Genomic DNA, 22,576 nt, shown 5'->3' on the forward strand with positions numbered 1-22,576 from the left:
CTAAAAATTATATTTATAATTATATTTATGTACTTCGCTTAGTTAGGTTCTAACACACCCTAATAAAGTTTCAGTTACACGTGCATAGGTATGTTGGTAGGTGGTATGTATTGTGGCTTAAGCTCACATTTTAGAAAATCAATAATATGCTTTATTCCCTACCATATGTTGATGTATCTATTTAACCTAAAGCTGGGTTATTATTAGTAAACCAAAGTAAGATGTGACAGCGATAATGACTAGTGTTTTTACGAACAAAAATTGTCACTTTTATCCCTACAATTTTATAACAACGTTGATTGATTGATTAACTTATGACACAAATGCTTAAAAAGCCAGTTAAACTTTTAATACAATTTGTTTTAGTTTAAAACCGGAAATTCAAATCTACAAAAAAAGAAAGATTACCTTGTCGTTTTAAAGACGAGATTTGCCTCTTTTAGCATTTCTTCCGAGGCTTTTATTCATGTCGTGAGCAGGTGTGTCAATATGGTTACCACAAATAATTATTGAAATGTAACACCAAGTAACAATATATCAACAACTTGCACTGCTTTTTATTATAACTTGTTTAACATTATATATAAAGAAATATTTTTCTCATTATTCTTTCATAGAGTAAACACAAACTTAAGAGTTTTATGCATCTTTTTAATTTCACGTGGCATTCATATGTATACGTGAATTCAATATGACCTTTTTCCTTCAATGTTAACGTTTAGTCGCTTAACAAGTCCCATATCTGAAAGTGAAAATAGCATTGTGAGATCTAGAGTAAACACTGTGCCGTTGCTGGGTTACTCAAAACTCTCGCTTGAGGATTCAGTTGCTACCTCGAGTAATCTTAATACGAAGTTAAAAGTAACAAAATTTGTTTTAACTACCTTAGAATAAACAATAAAACTTTCCAATTCAATAAATGCTTTATTTTAAACTCGTGTTTATTATTAACAAGCCAGTTGCATTTGATGATTCTACCAAAGCAAAGAAGGTTTGCCGATATTATTGATAGATATTATCATATAGAGAGATTATTGCCCAACATGTCATCCCCACTACGTAAGCTTTCAGCTTCCTTTCTTTTTTTCGATTTTTAATACTGAAATTAAGTTCCTATTTTATTACTCATTTAAGACTATCTATTAACCTGAGAAAGTTATTTTTTAAACTAGTTATTAAGACCTGAAAAAAATATATCGGAATCTCTTCTGTTGCTACTTGCAGCTACTATGTTTGGCTCACGGATACAACCGACAGTATAACATACTAGCCGGGGGAAGCCACAAGTAAATGCACGACAAATTGTTTAACGCCAGGTCGAGGGTTTATAATAGCCGTAAACTGTACCAAGCATCCGGGAGGAACGCTTCAATACAGGTATATAAATTATGTCGTAAATGGAGTGAAGCGCACACATCATCATATTGTTTTGGGTGTAATATATATTTTTCAAAAAATAGCTTTCTCGCAACTTTAGCTGAAATTTAAGCACAGTTTAAAACCTGTTGTTACCCCGCCGTAGCAAAGGTGTCTGCCAGCATTGTTTATTTTACAAAACAAGTTCCTGGAAATATTCTCAAAAAAATAATCGTGAAACCGACTTGAGCGCTTAGTACAGGTAAACCGTGTCGCACATCCGTATAGATGTCATACGTTTTTCTAAAAAACAGCCGCAGGAAACAGCCCGTCTTTACCCTGTTGACCTAAAAAAATCAATTAGCTTTTTTATTTTGTGGAATAAGTTTTCATGGAATTTGCAAAATTCACTGTCGGTTTAATTAAAAATACTATATTTACACTGTTGTCTCATCAATAAACCTTGGACTTTTGTAAAAGTTAATATTACAGTAAAAGGTTAACTAACTGCATTTACTATTATTAGAACATAATATTTTTTTGCACAAAAAATTCTTGCCTTGCGCTCATTTTTCCAAAGTCTTAAAATCTTGTTGCTTACCGTATATAGACATTTAAAGCATGGAAACGTACATTGCAACAACCAAAATATAGCAATTATGTGTATTTCTGTTTACGGCAGCAATTACCACGTGACTAAAGATAAAAATTAGGTTGCCATTTGTTTGCATTCAAAAAAAAATTAGCAAAGGCGCTATTCTCGTGGTAATCCCTTACATGTTTCCGTTTTTTGAACATTTGACTTTGTGGTTATCATATGTTCGGTTTCTTGTTAATAATCCAATAACATTGGTGATATTGGTTGTTAAGTTGTAAATACTAGCTAAATTGCGAAATCGTCAGTTGATTACTACCGTCATCAGAATTTTCAGCCTCGCCTAGGTGTGGACTAACAAATAATTCCTCGTGGTAGCAGGCCAGGCTTTATCAAGCATTCTCTACTAGCTAGGAGTATCAAATGTTGTAAAGTAGGTAAATGTTACTCACCATTTCTTTCCACTGCATACACACTCATTTTGAACTCTGCGTGGGAAACTTTCACATGTTTTTGTTTTCTGACTTTTTGTTGTAATTTCTCACTATTATAATCTATAATCTGAAATACATGAGGATTGGAGTGGTTTCATGTGTATATTTATCCATTTTAAACGTTTATTTTATCATTATTATTACTTGCTAACGCTAAAAGTTTGTATTTTCACTAACATCTTCAGAATAGTTTTTTTCAAAATATTTTTTTTTTGTCATACAAAAATGTGTGTAACGGATGTTGTTAAAAAAAATTAACCATTGGTAAATCTGATAGTGGTGACCAAACTTTATTTTTTTTAAATTTTAAATAAACGCTCTTGTTTATTTCGATGCACATATCTCACAAACAATACATAAAAACTGATTTTGCAAAAAAACTACACCATCTGCTAACGAAGTATTTTAACTTCCTTGTAGATAAAAAAAACCTCACCGAGTGTTCGTGGTATAACGAAAAAGGTGTTCTTGAGGAAGAAAGCTACACACCGCAAACCTCTACCAACACCAAAACTAACGAATCTACTTGACAACATCGAAATGGAGGAGTTTAATATTAGTGAATTTGCCACACAGCCAACTGTTTCGCCAATCCCGACCTCAACAAAATTAAGCAGCAACACTTAACACTAAAAGAGACGTTGACGAAATAGAGCAATACATTTTAAACACGAGGCGCCACCTAGATACGAGTACGAACAAAGAAAACAAAAAGACCGACTTGATGAGACAAAAAAACTCTTAGATTAAAATTGGCAATTGCAGATTCTCGAAATGCATCTCGCTGGGACGGTTCCCTTTGGGCTAAAAATCCAGGTTCGCTCCGCTGTGAGTTTACCTGCTGAATTAAAAAATGAATGGAATGCCACCGTGCATTCATGTAGCAATACCTTGCTGCAAATTCTAATAAAGCACCATAAAAACAATGTAACAAAGTGCAAAGAGAACAGAGAGTCTTTGAAAAAGGAATTCTCTTTAGACGAACTCAACAATTTTAACAAATTTTGCATACAACAACACAACGAATCGCTTACATTAAGAAACAATAAACTGAAAAGGAAAAGCAGTAACCAGACTGATTTCCATGACACACCGCGAACAAGACCCTTTGTACAACAAAGTAAAGGTCAACCTAATCAAATCAGCTCAAAGAACCCAAAAAACCAACCGCCTCATCAGCGAAACCACAACCCATGACAAGATACCAATTAGAGAACATAAAAACATTCCCAACAAACTATAACATGACCATTAATTTTAACCAAAGGAAAAATGTTGTTAAAAAAGCTTTTATAGAAAAATAAAAATTTTAAACTCACTAGTTGTAAACTTATCTCACCTCAATTTATCTAATGCGGATATATCTGTTCTCAATAAAGGACTTAAGTACGTCCCAACACCCTCAGCTGTCAACACATGTCAGCCTGTGGAAAATGCTTTTGCGAACTTGCGCAATCGTATGGCAACAAGGTATTTTCTTTATTAACAAACCACACCCTCGCAATGAGCTCCATAGAAAATCGAACTGGCTTGCACCTGTACCACAACATAAAAAACTTTTTTGCCCTGGTAAAAAGAGATTTATGCGATTTTACCACTAAACTTCCCCTCTTGAGATGCGAGAATAATCTTACTCGTAGCGAAAGTAAAAGTCTATTGAAATTATCAAAAAACCGAGATATAGTGATTAAAAAAGCTGATAAAAGTGGTCGTGTAGTTATCAAGAATAAAGATGACTACATTAGAAAAGTTTATGACCACCTCTCCAACAACAAATACAACGCAAAAATGGAAACTGACCCTAGCAAAGACCTTAAAACTAATATCAACAGTTTCATAGAAATTACTATATGTCGCCATAACATAAACAAAAACACGGCTAAATGTATGACACCACCTGAAAACACTAGAATGCCCCTATTTTACATACTGCTAACAATTCATAAGGATGGCATTCCAGGACGACCAATAGTTTCAGCCGTTCACTCTATAACTGAAAATATCTCAGAATTTTTAAATCTTTGCCTGCAACCTCTCTTACCAAAATTAAAATCCTATGTAAAGGACACCAAACATCTAATACAACGGTTATAAACCATACCGGCACAAAATGAACACGTTTTACTTGTATCAGCAGACGTATCCTCACTTTACATCAATATTCCTCATCAAGAAGGAGTTGACGCATGTATTCATTTCATTAGAAAATGCAGAAACAAACTGCCTTCATTCACACCCAATGAACGTGTAATACGAACGTTGTTTTGGTTTATACTGGAATATAACTATTTCATGTTCCTAAATGAAATATATCTGCAGTTACGAAGGTGGCACCACTATACGCATCATTATTCCTGGGTCTTCTTGAGCGGATGTTTATTTTCGATAAGTTTCCAAATTTAATCACTATATTTCTTCGTTTCCTAGACGACATGTTCTTCTTAAGGGAACACGGTGAAGAAGAACTACACAAATTTTTCATATATCTTAATTCAATACACCCTACAATAAAATTTACCTATGAATATTCAACAGAGGAAATTAGTTTTTTACATACAACTATTGACTATTAACTAAAGAATAGCGCCTTTGCTAATTTGCATTACATAAACATTTAAGTGTCATGCCAAATAACTTTTAAAATAATGCGGTTGTTAAGAATTCGCAGGAATTGGGAGTTTTCTCCCCTCCCCCTACTGCAACCTTTGACGCCGACCTGAATAAGGTTAATGCCCTCCTACGAGTTGCTATAATAAATCGCTAATTAGAATTTCCATTCAAGAATTAATTGAAAACGCAACAACTTAGCAACTGTCCGAATTAACAAAGGAAAGTAAAAGGCTTTAGGAAAACTATATCCATATGTGGCAATAAAACTATATCCTTCAAACACTCAAACCAAACCAAACCAACTTTTTAAATTCCAACAAGCTTTATTTTAACTCTACTGTCATGATTTTTTGCATCATCCTTTCCAATTTGGATAAATGCCAAACATAAACAACATTTTCAATCACATGTCGCGTATTATTTTTTAATCATTTAATTTGTTTACCAAAATACCCATTTTTTTGTTGTATTTTGATCACCCTTAATTAAGGATCTGTCTTGTGTCTTGTTTTTGACAAGATTAAGCAGATAAAAAGGTTGAGAAGATAAGGTACATACCAAATACCGACATTGATACCAAAAAATGTCAATACGATCTTGGATATAAAAACGGAGCAGCTTTACAGCGACTGTCCGAATTAACCCGTGACAGCAAATGACTTCTGGCAACAAAGAAACGTTTTCTCTTTTACTTCAATAAGAAAATTTGTTCTTTGGCTTGACCCTCATTTTTCCATTTCAAGTACGGCGATAAAAATAATTCTGTACACTGATTTTTTCTTTTTGTCAAAATCTATAGGATTTTACAGAAACAATGAGGATAGTAATTGGTAGAACTAAAAAACAACAATAAAAAGGACAAAATTTCGCTGATTTTTTCTTTTGTCCTTAAACAACACGAGAAACGCGAAGAAATGTTTTTTATAATTTTTGCGAATAGATGTTTATATAAATCTTTATTGTTCTCTGAAGTGAATTAAAAAAAATAGAAATAGAACAGCTAGATTCTTCTTTGTTCTTATATATCGCCATAATTGTTATAAAATGATGTTGCCTTTCTTTAAAAAAATACCAAACTTATCGATGAGGTTTTTGTCAATAACAAAAAAAGAAGAGATAAGGGTAATACTAGCACATGGTTACTAAGGTTTTGCCTAAAAGATTGCAATGTATACAGATGCACCTTTAAGCTATGTATTATACTAGTCGTTAGTCCGTGGAAAAATCCACGGGTTCGCCGTCCTTTTTTATATTGATTGCGCGCGTCTCGATACTTGCGCAGCTAAGCTACTATTTTGCGTGACAGACAAACAGACAGACGTATACGGCTATTATAATATAGACTAGCCGTTAACCCGTGGAAAAATCTACGGGGCACCCGTCCTTTATGTATCGCATTTCGTGTTTCCGTTACATGACGCAGCTTTCGCGGACAGACAGAGAGACGGCTATTATTAAAGAGACTGACGTGTTGCACAATTTGCGAATGAAGCTGGGCGGAACTTTCTTATCAATGCATGTGACATTTTATCTTTATTATCGAGGAAAGAATGATACGTTTATACTGTAAATGATAAATATTGTAAATTTATATCTAAGGGTTTAATTAGGCATAATTTCGGAAAAAAAAGTTTTCTTTCTTTTAATCTGGTTGTTTTCACTTCAATTTTTTCCTGTCCAGAAGTTCCAAAAACTGAAATGGTGTTTTCCCTTTCACTTGAAATCAACGTCTTTAGTACCCAATTAATTTAATTTTGTTGCTCATTTTTATCTCTATTATAATACCATGGAGCACACCGCGTAATGGACCAATCACGAGGCCCGATCTTCCCTAATAACGAAGTGCAGATTTCGAAACAGAATCTTGCTTCTTAAGCGCAGCTAGCCTTATTTATTCTTATTTTTTTCGTTTATTCGTACTTAGCGCTCAGTCTGCTGATAACGACAGGCTGTTTCCTGTGTTTCAACTTAAGTTGCGATAAAGTTTTTTCGAAAGAGGTATTACGCCTATACGCATGTGCGACATAGTTTACATGTGATGAGTGCTCAACCCGGTTTAACGATTCATTTTTAAACTTTCGGAGAAACTTGTTTCGCAAAATAAAATAATACCGATCTATTGTTTTTTCTATGACGGGGTAACAACTGATTGTAAACTGTGTTTTTACTTCAGCTAAATTTGCAGTAAAGTTGTTCTTTGAAAAATATATTACGCCTGAAGAACTATAATGTTGTATGCATTTACTGGATTTACGAAATACTGCACACCTGTACTAAAGCATTTGTAGTTTTTATTGAACTTTTTACTCGGTGTTCAACAATCGATTGCACAGTTACTTGGAATTTAACCCTGGCGTTTTGACGCCCGAACCCGGCTAGTTTCTTTAAAATACCCTCAAAAGATGTTGAAGTCAATACTGCTGCCTTAACTGGCTTCATGTAGATTAATTTTTATCTAGCTAGATGTCTAGCTAGCTGCATAGGCTCATTTTAGCATTAGCATCTCCATATAAATATGGCTTGCCACGTAACAGTATAAAACAATCCTGTTTTTCTGCTAAAAAATTCTTGACGTAAACTAAGCAGATATTGTGAGATTATCTATTAGGCTATTTTGGTCGTCAAGATTAACTTTTCAAATAGATAGGTTTGCTAATGTTTTGTCCAGAAATAAATAATAAAATTTGTTGTTCAATGGTTATCATTAGCACCATTAGTTTTGACAGCATTTTTAAGAGCAGATTATCTCTTGTCAGCAAGAGGGTTGGATGCGGATATAAAAAAGATAACACTCGTCCCATAAAAGGATGCTTACAAAAGGAACATAAAACTAGTTTTAACACGAAGATTCACTCGTTAAAATGTTGCTTAGAATTTCGTTTACAATCTTTCTGTTAGTTCGTATCGACTTTATGGCATTCCATAAAAGTTTTAAAAGAATGCCAAATGTTCCAGAAACAAGTATTTTAGCCAGTGGACCGTTCATTAAACACGAATCGATTGAGAGCATGCAGCAGATTCAGCCTGCGAGATTTCTGTTTACAAAAAAGAATCGAACTATTTTCCTATGCAAGGTACCTTTTTTTTACCAGTTTTAAGCGTGATCTCTAGGCGTTGTGAGGTTTCTTTTTTCTTGTGCGTTGATTGCAGAAAGAATTTAAGTTAATTATTCAATTTCTGGGCGCTCTGCGAATTGGTTTGATTTTCAATTCCTATCCGTCCAGTATTTCTTGCAACTTTTGATAAAACATCCTAATCTACTAATTTTTATTTTTAACAATTAATTTTGTTTTTTAACCTATTTTTATTTTTCAAGGTGTTTTCTTGCGTTTAATTTTTTAAACACAATTTTAAAAGAATTTAGCTATCTCTGTAAGTTGTTTTTGTGTCACTTTATATGCTTTGGAATGTCTTCTCAAACGCAGAAGGCTATGCCTCACTATGAAATATATTGTCGCTCCTAAAAAAGATTTATGGGCATAAGCATTACAGGTGAGGAACAGCGATATAAATTTCTACCGCGTCAGATGTTCTTATTTATTTAAAGTTGTGGCGAATGAAGCAAGGCTAATAAAGCTTCATTCTAAATACCAAATTCAGTTCAAAACGCCTTGATAGATTACTCTAATAAATTAGTCGTCAATCCGTGAAAATCCACGGGTTCGCCCGTCCTTTATATGTGGTATTTTGTGTTTCCGTAGCAGACAGACAAACAGACAGACGATGGCTATAATTACAGAACCCAGTCGATAGACCGTAAACAAAATCCACTGGTTCATCCGTCGTTATACATCATATTCCGTATTTCCGAAGCACGACCTTCTTCTTGCGCATTAACAAACAGACGGGATCCACTATTATTAGAGTCTAGTCGTCAACACGCGAAAAAATCCACGGGGTTGCCCGTCCTTTATATGTCGCATTTTGTGTTCTCGTAACAGATAGACAAACAGACAGACGGCTGCTTTATTATAGAGAAGTGTTGAAAACTTTTCCTCGCTTTTTATATTGCCTTTATTTCGGAAATTGGTAAAACCTCTGGGCTTATTGTTCTTACTTAAAAAGCACAGAGTTTGAATTAAAAAACCTTGACTGATGAGTAAAACAGACAATCAAAAAAAGAAATCGACATAATAAATCAAATTTCACGATTAGCAAAAAAGTGTATCAGTTACCCATTGACTTAGGCTTTACAATCGCCAATTGTTAACGCGACAAAAGACTAAACTACCTGCTTTCTTTACTTCTACAGGAATGCAATTTAAAGTTAAAAAAACTGATGAGCGTGGTGGAATCAAAATGGGGAAGCAAGTACTCTGTTGAAGTCTTAGAAGGATACGTTGGCATGAAGATGTCCTGCTTTTCAGAATTATCACTTCATTATGAGGGTAGAGCTTTAGATGTAAAGCTGGTCATAAATAATGCAACCAAGACATCATCTAGATTATGGAAAAACACGGCAAAGTATCAACTTTTACAACACCGGCTAGCTTTTTTTGCCTATCACAAAGCAGGATTTAATTTTGTTGAATTTAAACGAAAAAACCTGCATTTGTCCTGTAGAAGGGCGCTACAGGACTCAATTATTATGAGGAAATAAATGTGAAGGAAAAGAAAATCCAAGAACATTTATATATCGTCCTTGGAACATAGCTGTTCTGTTTATTTCTAAGCTGCGTTTTAACGGTAATCCATTACTTAACCCCTGACAAATTATTTTCCACTGTAGCAAAGATATGATACCACAACATTTTTCGAAGTGAAAAATATAAAAGATAGGATACCGCACTATTCCTTTTAAGGAAGATAGACAGGAGATAAAGCTGAACAGACAAGCAGACAGACAGATGTAATATTATTGAAAAGTAGCATATATTTCCCTAATTTTATAATTCTGTTTATAGACCACTTTCCGCGTGATTTAATTGTTTTAATTTCATTTTTGAGAACAATGGACATGTGCGCACTTTTGTGTAGGTATAAAAACTGGACTCGCGCAGGGAAAAATGACTTTTAATGAAGATTAAAGATTTCTTAGGTAGCATATGGTTCCTGAGGAATAGGAATTAAGTCTTAACTGTATTCTTCTAATTCTTTTTTAAATAAAAAGATATTTTCTACCTACAAAAATGCTCTTTAATGTGCAAAACCCCGCAAACAAGTCGTTTATGGAATCACATAAAAATTAAATTTTAACTGTATTCTTCTAATTCTTTTTAAATAAAAAATTTTTTATGCGAATATTTCTTTTTTTAGATGGATTTCTTTTTTGACTCTGTTCTGTTGTTTATATTTTCTACCTACAAAAATGCTCGTTCATGTGCAAAACCCTGCAAACAAGTCGTTAATGGGGTTACCTAAAAAGTTAACATACGCTTAATTCGCTATTTCCGGGTTTCTGTAACTAGCAGCGGAATTTTATTGTTAAACGCGGTTATTTTAGTTCTGCCATTTGTATACTTTCGCAAAATCGATATTATTACTAAATATGTAACATAAAAATATTGTAATAATTTAATTTACGTTCAATTACACTATGAGTTATTCAAAAAAGCAGTAAATAGTTACCTTAGCTGTTTTTAAACTGCAAAACTGTAGCTAACTACAGTTACAACCTCGGACATAAGAAGAGGATGAAATTCCAAAGCACATAACGACAATTCTATCTAACGTATTGGCACTAGTTTTCAATTTCAATAACCCAGATTCCCGGATTTTTCAGACCATTCTGACTTGTAAAACGGATTGTTACAAGATGCAGACGTTGTGGTGAGAGGAGACTGCATATCCTCGACGTTGGTTACTTGACCTACACACTTGCTAATATAAAACCTTTGAGTCAGAAGGCAGCATACTGACTTCAAGAGTACTAGATAAATGATGCTGCTTGACCAATTTAAGGTATAGTCAGAAACAGTCTTTTCCTAAATGTCCAGATAAAATATCATTGTGGGACATCTACAATTTATGTTTAAGAACTTTTTAGAACTTTGTTGAAACGATACATCATATTTTAGTAGGTCTGTGTTAATAAAACAAGTTTTTAAGCATATGCATTTGGAAATTTCATAAAATGCCGATTTTTTATTTTACAAAACAAATAAAAGCAGATTTAAAGGAACACAGAGGATTCACAGTTGAGTTTTGTTCTTAACCTTTGGCTCGCAATTCTTTACTGAAAATCTGACCCTAAAATAAAATGTAACATCTTTCCGATCCATTTACATGTGTAAAGGATACGTATTTGCTTAATATGGCTTCCACAAGCATGGTTCGTTTTTAACAATTCTTTGTCTTAATTATGCCAGTAAATTAATTCAAAAGTGAGTGACTTCACTTAACAAATGAACTACGGTAAATCGGAGTTAAAAATATCTAATTACTGTATTCTAAGTAAACAATCAGTTATCGGGATACTATTTATAAGGCTCGGATTTTGTGTGTTTTCCGAAAAAAGCGCAAAAAAAACCGAATGTTGCGTCTTTTTATTATCATATGAAGCATTCTCTTCTGTTGAGAATGAAATACGGATGTGCTATGATAAATATTCACCTATATGTATACACACCATCCGGATATACTATCTGAGTTCATCACAAACGTATCGCGGCACGTAGTGTAGTGGGTTCGTCTGCGGCTTAATTAATCCTTTCCAATAAAAGGGTATCTTTGGAAACGCAAAGTTTAATATTTAACCAATGCATATAGCTATTACTTTGAGATAAACTGAAATCTTCTTCTCTCTCATTGGTTTATTACCTTCCCTTATCCTTTCAGGGACGTTAATTAATCACATCCATGTTTATTAGCAAAAGCAATACATTCTAGTGCTTCTAGGGTCTATATATAGGTAGTGGAGTTTAAATTTAAAGGAGCTACGAAACAATTCCACCAGCATAATCCCTGCAATTTCCGAATGGCATGTAATAAACGACTCAAAAGTTCAAGGTAAAATAAATTATGCACATTTTAGAACCATATAGACGTGTAGAAAACCTGCTTTGAATAAATATTTTTTTATGGTGAATTTGCTACTTTTTTATTTTCTAAAAAAAGAAAAATTTTCCTTTAGCATTTTTTTGGCAGTAATTAAGCAAAAATCTGTATAATATATTAAATATCAGTAAATTGCAAGTTTGTTTTGACGAGAAACAGAGACAACACAAGGAGCTGTATATGTTTAAAAATGCTAAATTACTAGCTTAAAGACGGTAATTAATGCCTCCACATAGATTTTAAAGTCATTGTTGTTGATTCGACTGGCTTTATGTACAATGAACTTATAAGATTATGCAAAATTTCAAAAGATATAGCTAGCTAACTTGTTTGAAAGGTTTGAAGTATGTATTATAATTAGAAAGTTTAAGTTCAAAGAAAAAGTAAGTACTTAAAAATCACTTTCAGTTATATTTAGATGCGCAATATGATATTTAAGATGACTTAAATTGTTTTTTTATCAGTGATCATGAACTTTTCCACCGCCAATAGCTCGACTTTCGTGTAAGTCACTAAAGTTGAAAACCAACAGCTGTTTTGTATCCTCTTTAAAGGACAGAAAAACGGCATCTTATTCGCAAAACTAAAATCTGAAATAGCATGCAAAAGAAGTACAACATTTGAAAGCTTTTGGAATTTTACAAAATGAATAATAATAAACTAAAGAAATAATAAAAAATAAAAAAAAAAATAAATAAATAAATGATAAACTAAAACTAAAAGGCTTTCAAAAATTTAAAAAAATTAAAATTAATTTAAATGATTTGATTTTATCGTTGCTTTAACGAGGACTGCAATGTATTACTTTGTAATCGTATTGCGCTTTGAACTCATTTTGTCCCTTTGTAATCTCCAACCTATCGCAGTTTGTAATCCTTTCATGATGCACTTTGTAATCTCCAACCTGTCACAGTTTGTAATCCTTTCATGATGCACTTTGTAATCTCCAACCTGTCACAGTTTGTAATCCTTTCATGATGCACTTTGTAATCCCTTGACCTGTCATACTTTGTAATCCCACCTTGTGACACTTTGTAATTACGGGATGTTTTTTGATCGGTACGTACGCTTTTAGCTTCTCTTGCACGAATTGAAATACTCTTTCCAAATATTTATAAGCTAATAAAACTTATAAATACTGGGTATTTCGTGCATATAAAGCAGAAGTTTCTATTCTGTTGACATGCATGTATTTTCGTGTTAAGAATCTGCACAAATTTTCATCAAATTTAAAAATTCAATTTTTAGAACAAAATTGTATTTTTCTACAGGTAAGACTTATCTGATATTCTTTTTAAGTCACTTATTTTTTTCTTTTCTTTTTTTTTAATTATTTTTATGTGTTACACATCTTTTTTAAAATACAGAAGTCTGTCTAGAAGTTTCTTGTGAATAACTTAAGACTTAATAATTCAACTATAAACTTCAACTATAAACAAATCAAACATTACTTTGTTAATTGCCGGAAACAGACTGGAGCATGTATGGTCCTTTCATACTAACGTCGTGTATCTATTTGTAGCTATTTTCTGGTGATGAAACTTACGGGAGTATTGCGACTACTGAAGTGTGTTGTATTATCATAAATGTGATAAAGTTATATAGTTGGAGAAAGAGCCAGGCGTTGGGATGTATTTGCCCCAATGACGTTAACTCTTTGGATACTTTACATAACTTATTTAAATTATCGCTTTAGTGAGCTTCAGTAATGTAAAAACCTAATAGTAGAAATGTTACCTGTTAGAATTTCTACGCGTTATGTAAACTTTAAGGGATATGTAGCTGTAATCGTCATTTTTTTTTCCTTACTTAATACAAAAAGCGTTTCAGAAACAATCACAGAGATATACGAGAGAAATATTCTGTCGCAAAATATCGGAGATTACAAAGTTTAATACGATGGGACCACAAATTGCAGCAGGTCGGAGATTACAAAGTTTAATACGATGGGACCACAAATTGCAGCAGGTCGGAGATTACAAAGTTTAATACGATGGGACCACAAATTGCAGCAGGTCGGAGGATTACAAAGTTTAATACGATGGGACCACAAATTGCAGCAGGTCAGAGATTACAAAGTGCGATATAAAAAGATTACACAATTGCAATATGTTTGCGATTGCAAAGTGCTACGGAATTTTTACGGGATGTGACAAAGTGTGACAAGGTAGGGTTAAAAATTGGGATAGGCTGGCGATTACAAAGTGCGACAAAATGGGTTAAAAATTGCGACAGGATTACAAAGTGCGATGGGATTACTAAGTGTAACGGGATTACAAAGTGATACACTGCAAGGACTGTCAATGTGCTAATGTTCTCTTAAACCTTGTTGGCAATTCAAACTGAAAAAGTACAATTGATATTTGCCTGAGCTGCGATTCCATTTTTTTTCACTTTATTGCAAGATTCGTATCAACTTCTCTACTATGTCGATAAGTGTTATGCTGGTTTGGCAAAGGTACGCCATTAGCAGGACTTACTCGATTTTGTCTCCTCTTTTGTTTTATGTGAAAACAGCAAAGTAGATGGTAAAAATGTTTGCGATATTTGCTGCTACTGGCTGCATATATGGGAGGATTTATTGCAGAATTAGCGTATGCCAGCAGCAGGGCTACTTTAATTACTGTTATTGGCACTAATGGCTCATAGTTGATTGTCTCAATCAAATCAATCAACCCGATCGGTACCATACATACAGAATAAAATGCAACAATTATAAAAACTACCTTAGATAATCTTATTTCATGTGTTATTCTTTTTATTTTTTGCACGACGATATTACTTTGGGAACTTCTTTTCCTGCGTGATAGATCTATGATGTTTGTGTTAGTGCTGGAACGTATTTTATTATGCCTGGACTTATAAATTACGATGAAGATTTTAACGTACATTGTTATCATAATAAGCCAAGGTACAGTTAAGCCACCAATTTCAATGAAAATCACGTACCCCGATTTTAGCACCGTACTAAATGTGCATACTGTAATTCGGGTATCATTCACGCTGTCTTTTTCACCATATATGAAGAACGGAAATGTTCCGATAATTAAAGATATAGTCCACGATGCAAATATTCCAACGACAAGGGTTGTTCGGGATTCAGTTCTCGCGCGATACTTTAAAGGATATACTGCTCCAAAAAATCGATCTATGGTGATTAACAGTAGGTTCATATTAGTTGACGTAAACAAAAACACAGTAAGTGCAACACTGATTTTGCAGTCGGACAAAGCAGAGAAAGTATCTGTCCTGAAGTATTGCGACATCCGGATTGGTAGGCTTACTGTTGTTATCAGCAGGTCTGAAATCGATAGATTGAAGATGAGAATGTTTGTGAAGCCACGTAGATTCTGACTGATTAATGTTGCAAGTATTACCAAAGAATTTCCAATGACTGATACAGTCATGATGATGGTTAAGAAGGTGACTGAGGTTATTTCTTCGGCATTCATATTGAGAAGGGCATACCAGTACTTTGCTAAAATAAATTAACTTTTCTAAATGATAAAAAATAAAATTTCATTTCACCTAAAATTGATTTCACTGTCTTTCTTTTCGACGGAATTTCTGTAAATGTGAAAATCCAGTCAGCCAGAGTGTTTACTCTGGTTCCATAGAGAGTGAATTCTCCAGTCAAAAGCGTCTCATCACCAATAGTTCACTGTCTGGAAACTCTCTTTAAAAAAACAACGATAATTCCTAAAACTTAAGCATAAATAAAGATCTTTCACAAAATAACCCAACAAAATTATATTTGTGTTACGTGAAACTTATACAATCTGTTTGTAGGGAATCTAATAAAAAAAACAACATTTCCATACAAAATTGCGAAACATATAGATGAAAACTGTAATTTTCATTTACTCAATTTGAAAACCTGAACAAAAACTTGATAGATATCCTAATGATATAAGCAAACAGCATAATCGATATATATCTCCTTCTGTAACTCAATTATAGAAATTTAAGTTTGTTTTTTACTGTATCATAGCAACAAGGAGATATAAATAAGACGAAAATAATTACGTGCAATTTCCAGCTATACCAAACCTAATCAACTTTTGTGGACTTAACCGCGATTAAGTTGTTTGCGAAAATTCTTTAAATTGTTTCAAAATTCAAACGTTATTTATAATATAATCTCAGGATGCAGTCGAGGTTGTGGAGATGCTATTAGTGTTTTGCAGAATTTACGTAGACCAACTCAAGGTCATTTCATGAAAAAATCTTTATATATTAGATAAACTCTGTGACAAAAGCATACATTTTTAGGCCTTCGTTAGGGAAAACACTTATAAATTTTACCTTTCAATAGCCTTTATTTACACTAACTAAAACACATTTTGACATAATTCACTATTGTTTCGTATCTTAACACAATGTAAAAAGTCTATCTTTGTAACGCCGTCAGTCATTAAATAAAAACTTATTTAATGGTATGTGATAGGTTTCTTAATTTTAGCCTTTTTGATGGGACACTTCAAGATTTCATTGTCGCTCAAACCGTCAGTTATGTTGTAAATATTACACCTTATAATTTCGATTTTGTTGTTGTCAAAAGCAGGCTAACATTTAAGGGTATGCTGCTCGACCGACCTAATATCAGCTTAGACGTAATTACAGAAAAGTAATATTGTAGAAGAACTACTTTGTTCATAACTAACATACTGCCCGGCAGTGAGCGGGATTCGATCCGCGGTCTTCAGAACTGGGAGTCGCAGACGAACCCACCACACTACGTGCGGTGGGATCGTCTGATGATAAATATTTACCTATGTACAGAAATGTAATTACATATAAAAGTATATTTTTGCGTTCCAGAACGATCAGTATAAAAAAAGACAGTAATTATTATTGACGCTCATATGATGCAACATTTAGATTGAATCCTTTTCAGGTCTTTTTTAATTATCGTTTTTTCTTTATTAAGTACGTTACCAGCCCAAAAAAAGTCGCCTCAGATTTTCGCCACCACTAAAGGTTTTCTTTACTGAGGATCGACTTTTCTTATGCCCATCATGTATTTGGATTTCTGCCTTCCGTGTTCAGACTTTTTCGTTTAGATTTAAAACTTCTACACTCTTAATTCTTTAAAAGTCACCATTCGCACTTTTCCATGCAGCATTTCGACTTTTTATTATACACACCCTATAAAGGACTTACCATCATTGCGCTTTAATAATACATTGCACTGAATTGGAAAACTGTCAGCTGTCCCCACGACAAAGGACTGTCTTTTGGTCGGTGAAATAACATCTGTCTAATATATAACATGATGGTTATGTCTTTTATTCTCCATTCTAACTGGCGTGGTCATTAATTGCTTTTAGAATAAAGTGCTGGTTGTTTCAACTTTGTGATTTGTTAAATTTTTATTATTATCAGTCTGGTTTTCAGTTAGCCAGACTGCAACTTGGTTGTACAGGATACTTAAATTTTTCTTAATTAATCCTGTGTAAAAAATATGTGGATATTTTACTAATTCATTATAATGCCATAAATAAGTTGTACAAGAATTATTGCAAGCCTGTGAAAGCCTACTTCAAATATTCTACCGTTACCCAAGAAAGTGTTATCTTTCGTAGAAAGAGATTTTTGGGGCATATGGTACGAAAAAACCCTGAAGGGATCATTACTGTATCCACTATCGAGTACAAAGACAGTCAATTGGTCGTCATTTTATACCTTGCGTGACTTTTCTGACTCATTGGAATCAAAACATGCGTAAATAATGTCATTGAACTCTCAATACAAGAATCTTCATATCAAATGACAAAAATTGTGAATGTGTAGGGTTTGAATGAAAAAGTTTGGGTATGAAATGGATAAGGCTATGTAAAAGTGTGATTATAAATAAAAGAAGAAGAACGATAACAAAAAATATTTAAATAAAAAAAGTTTAATCATAATATTTTGCACCGTTAGACAACTGCATTTTGATTATTTACCGATTATTTTTGTTGTTGTTGTTGTTGTTGTTGGAATGATTCCAGCATTATAGAAGTTCTTTAATTATTCATTATTTTTTATAAAATTGCGGCGGTAACATATTGCCAATTTTAAAAGAGGAAGACAAGTATTATAAAAAAGTGCTTTCTAATATAACTGTGACGTTTTTCCGGTCCAGCTTTAACATTTTTTAACAGTTATAAAACATTAGCCTTAACCCTAAAGGGGAAATTCCACTGTGATCGCAAAGCATTGGAAACAGAAATGCGCGCACAAACGCAAAGTGGCGGCGATTCAAGCAAATTCTTTGGTTGAAATCATGAACTTACGTTAGTATACACTTCAGTACTCACAGCGCTCTCAAAAAAGTCAAAATGATTTTACACAATATAGGGCACTTCAATACGTGCACCTTGAACTGGCGTTCTAAAAGATTAAAGTGGACTTTCGACTTAAAGGCGCTAGGTCACCATCAATGTTTAAAATTTCCACCACCTTTTTAAATTGGAGAAAAACAGAAAAATCTTAATAACTCTACCTCTCTGCAACCTCGGAGGATCTATGTTCCTAGCAACAACGGACATTTTTTTCAAGAGCTGATTGAATGATGGTCACAATCTCTCTTCAACGGACTGGACATAACTTTTAAAGCCCTAATTTACAACTAGCATCTTTAACGAAAACGCTCAAGAAATCCTATAGGAGCAGTTAGATTTTGCATTAAGCAAAAACAACGAGATTATAAAAAAGATGATATTTTAAAGTAAAATTCGCTAAAACACTCTATAATTTCAAAGTTGATTTTTGGGAAATCCTGTGTCTGGTTCAGCTTTTGGGATGAAAGATATTTACAGTTATATTCTTTACGACCTTTCTTCTCTAAAGATTAATCTTTTTACACACGCTCACGTCGACTTCGCCATACCATAAAACCCCAGACAAGTTTTTGAAGCAATTATAAACAAATTTGAGAGGAATTAATCTATGTAACAAGCACCTATATAAATATAAAACTTTTAACATGTTTAACAAAAATAATTTCAATAAACTAAAACAGAATGACCGAATTAATGACATTAAAAATAGCAAATAGACAAAAAAAACCCACAAAAAATACGTAGCAAAAATTATGAGTCTGCTTTCAAAACAACCACAGCAAAGTCAAAACAAAACTAAACAGAAAGATGACAAAATGACAAAACAAAACAAACAAACTAAACTAACCAGTTTTAACGATGTTTGTCCTTAATTCTGTTAAGTTTAAGACTTTGTAGGCTACGAAAGTATTAGGAATAATTAAAGAAAGAAATTAGCTTGCAACCTTTCAACTATTCGAAACAAACAACGGAAACAACGATAATTAGAATGTACCATAGCTGTCTCTCCTTTTGTCTGTTGATTCATAAAAACACTTTTCAGTTAACTTTACGATCCTTATTAACTATATATTTTCTTGTTTATTTTATTTGTTTTCCCTTTTAATATAATTTGTTTGTTTAATAATAACATCCAAACAAGATTTACTTTCATTCAAAGAGTTGTATTATTCTATTTATTTATTTATTTATTTATTTATTTATTTATTTATTTATTTATTTATTTATTTATTTATTTATTTATTTATTTATTTATTTATTTATTTATTTATTTATTTATTTATTTATTTATTTATTTATTTATTTATTTATTTATTTATTTATTTATTTATTTATTTATTTATTTATTTATTTATTTATTTATGCTGCGTTAAAACCTGCAGGCTGTTACGCAAAATTTATCACCGGTTCAAAGGTTCAAAGTCATTAAGTAAGTGATTCTAAATTTCTCTGTTATTTTCTAAAAATGTTTTGTATAATACAAATCAAAGATGTACAAATTTTGAGAAATGCTCTTAGTTGAGTTACAACTAAGAATGTCTTATGTCTTTAAGCCGCGTGAAGATTGAATATAAAATAAACATAGCTACATCGATTCGTTACAACATTGTGTGAGACCGAAGAGTGAAAAAGTCACGTAGTCAAGTAGAGAGATCAGTTTAGATTCTGAAATTTACAGCGATTATAAATGGCTTGCCAATGTAGAAAATTCTTGTGCATCTCAATTGTTCTTTATGTATAATAAAAACATTATGTTGCACGGAAAAATGTCTAATTATACCGACCGCTAACATTTTTATAAGCTGGTCATTTTACCATAACTTTGCCAGAAACTTAATTCTATTTCAATTGAAACACAAAAATAATAATATTTGCATAACATATGAATACAGCTGTTTTTACCTGCTTCTTATTACCATGCAAAAATTATTCGGAAGGCTAGGTTATTAAATAGTTTGTTCTCCAGCATATGGTTACTTCTAAATGCTTTTCCCGTTCGAAAGAAATAGAAATGTACCATTTTCGGAAGTAACTCACTACTCCCCTACGGTTATCCTGTATCTCAAAGCATGAAAAAACCCGAAAGATATGTTAAATAGCTTTTGTTCTAGAAACTTTAAACAGAATATGAAAATTCTCTCAAGAACTAAAGCAATTGGATTTTAACTATACAGTGGAATATGATCAAATTTCAAGCTTTCTGTGACGTCAAAGAAAAGGTGCTGACATAAAAAAAACTTATTGCCGCTAATTCGATTCCTTCTTGACGTACTATAAGTGTGTCGAATTTGATTAAATTTCGCAAGCCTATGAAAAGTTATTCTCTCCGGTCAAAACGTAGGACCGAATAGGGTTAGGAGGTTGATATGCTATCTGTTTTGTCAAATTTGATTTGTGGAATCCGAAGTTTAGATTTGAAAGTAATGGTACGATACATGATCTATTTTATCGACTACGATTTATTTAACTCTACAAATTCATAATGTATCACCCTTGACACAACTCGTCGAGTCAGACCTAAATAAAAGCAAGAAGGTGTAGCTAGCTAGCTAGCTAGCTATTAGTAAGATTCTTGCATGATCTTAAGTATGGGGCTATAGTAGCTAGTTAGTTGTTGAATAACCTTAATAAACCTTAATTCTGCAATTATATTTAGCTCACAGAAATTATAAATGCTTGAAGATATAATGTCCTTCTTACAAGAATTAAACAGCACAACTCTAATAATGCTCCGGCCTGTACCGCGAAATGTTGTCTGAGGTTAAATGAGCTACGAAACGAATTATTAAGCGCAATCACTGCCTATTCTGAAAATTGCGGTGTATTAAAAAACCACTTAAAAGGTCAATGTAAAGGGGGAATTCCACAAAGCGAATTGCACAGGAGTTTTGTTTGTTTTAATTTTGCATCGAAATATTCGCTTCGCTAAAAAGTAGAAACGGTTCCTACTTTTTCGCGGATAAAAGTTTCACTGCTAGTTTTTGACCAATCAGAACGCGGTTAACTAATGTAAACAATGGATTTGGCGCCTAATTTATTTTGTTGTGAAAATTAAAAAGCAAATTCGCCATCGTATTCGCCGTTCAATTCGCTTCGTGAAAATCCTCCTTTAAAGAAAATATACACCTTAGAACCAGATAAACGTTTTTTTTTATTTTCTAAAAAAAAATATAATAATTTCTTCGGTATTCTTTTTGGCGGTAAAATAAGCTACAGTCTGTAAAATGATCAGCAAATCAAAAGTTTGTTTTGACTAAGGAACAGAAAAAATGTATGTTGTAGCTTTAAGAAGGTAATTAATACCTCTAGAAAGATTTTAAAGTCATTGTTGTTGCGTAATATACTTGTACTAGTCGTTAGCCCGTGGAAAAATCCACGGAGTCACCGTCCTTTGAATTAACCCGTTGCAACAAAGTGGACAGAAATATATCGCATTTGGTATTGATGCGCATTTCAAAAATTTCGTGTTTCTGTTACGGGGCACGGCTTTCGCGGACACACAGACAGACGACGGCTATTATTAAAGAGACTAGTCGTTGCCCGTGGAAAAATCCACGGGTTCGCCTGTCCTTCATATTTACCCGTCGCAACAAAGTGGATAAATCGTGTCTCTGTAACATTATTTTCTAACTCAGCGGGGGTCCGCGGAGAGACAGACAGACGACGGCTATTATTATAGAGATGTTTTTATGCAAAATTTTGGATACAGCTAGTTCAGAATGTTTAAAGTTTATTTTATTAGAAATTTTGAGTTAAAAGTTCTTATATAAAATAAATGATGGGTATATAATATATGTAGGGAGATTTTTTGTTATATTCAGTTAAATTTTGATACTCAATATCATATTTAAGATGATTTAAGATGTTGTTTTTGTGTTTAGTAATTATGAACATTAGCTCAACTCTCATATAAGTCACTAAGGGCAAAAACCAACAGCCGTTTCGTAGCCCCTTTAAGTACTGACTGAGCTTTCCAATGCTATATGAAGACGAAATTTTGTTGCCTTCAGTTTAAAACTGAGATGAAAAATTTGTAATGGACAAATTGGTGAAATACACTGCTATAAAATACTGACCTGTATGTAATTCCTGGTTTGTAGTTTTCTAAGAAATAGAAAATAGAAAGGATGCCTTTTTTCCTTCCAATTCTTTTGAAAACCGGTAAGTTTCAATTTCTCCTCCACGTCACTTACCTTTTG

At 33.0% G+C, this 22,576-nt stretch overlaps 1 protein-coding gene across 1 annotated transcript; it reads right to left on the bottom strand.

Moving 5' to 3' along the window:
• Positions 1-13,836: 13,836 nt before the first annotated feature.
• LOC130622174 (alpha-1A adrenergic receptor-like) lies at positions 13,837-19,604 on the bottom strand. The gene has a single exon (XM_057437607.1). The coding sequence runs from the start codon at positions 15,501-15,503 to the stop codon at positions 14,442-14,444; it is 1,062 nt and encodes a 353-aa protein (XP_057293590.1). The 5' UTR covers positions 15,504-19,604; the 3' UTR covers positions 13,837-14,441.
• Positions 19,605-22,576: the final 2,972 nt, after the last annotated feature.

The sequence above is a fragment of the Hydractinia symbiolongicarpus genome, chromosome 12 (assembly GCF_029227915.1).
Source record: "Hydractinia symbiolongicarpus strain clone_291-10 chromosome 12, HSymV2.1, whole genome shotgun sequence".
Lineage (NCBI taxonomy): Eukaryota > Metazoa > Cnidaria > Hydrozoa > Anthoathecata > Hydractiniidae > Hydractinia > Hydractinia symbiolongicarpus.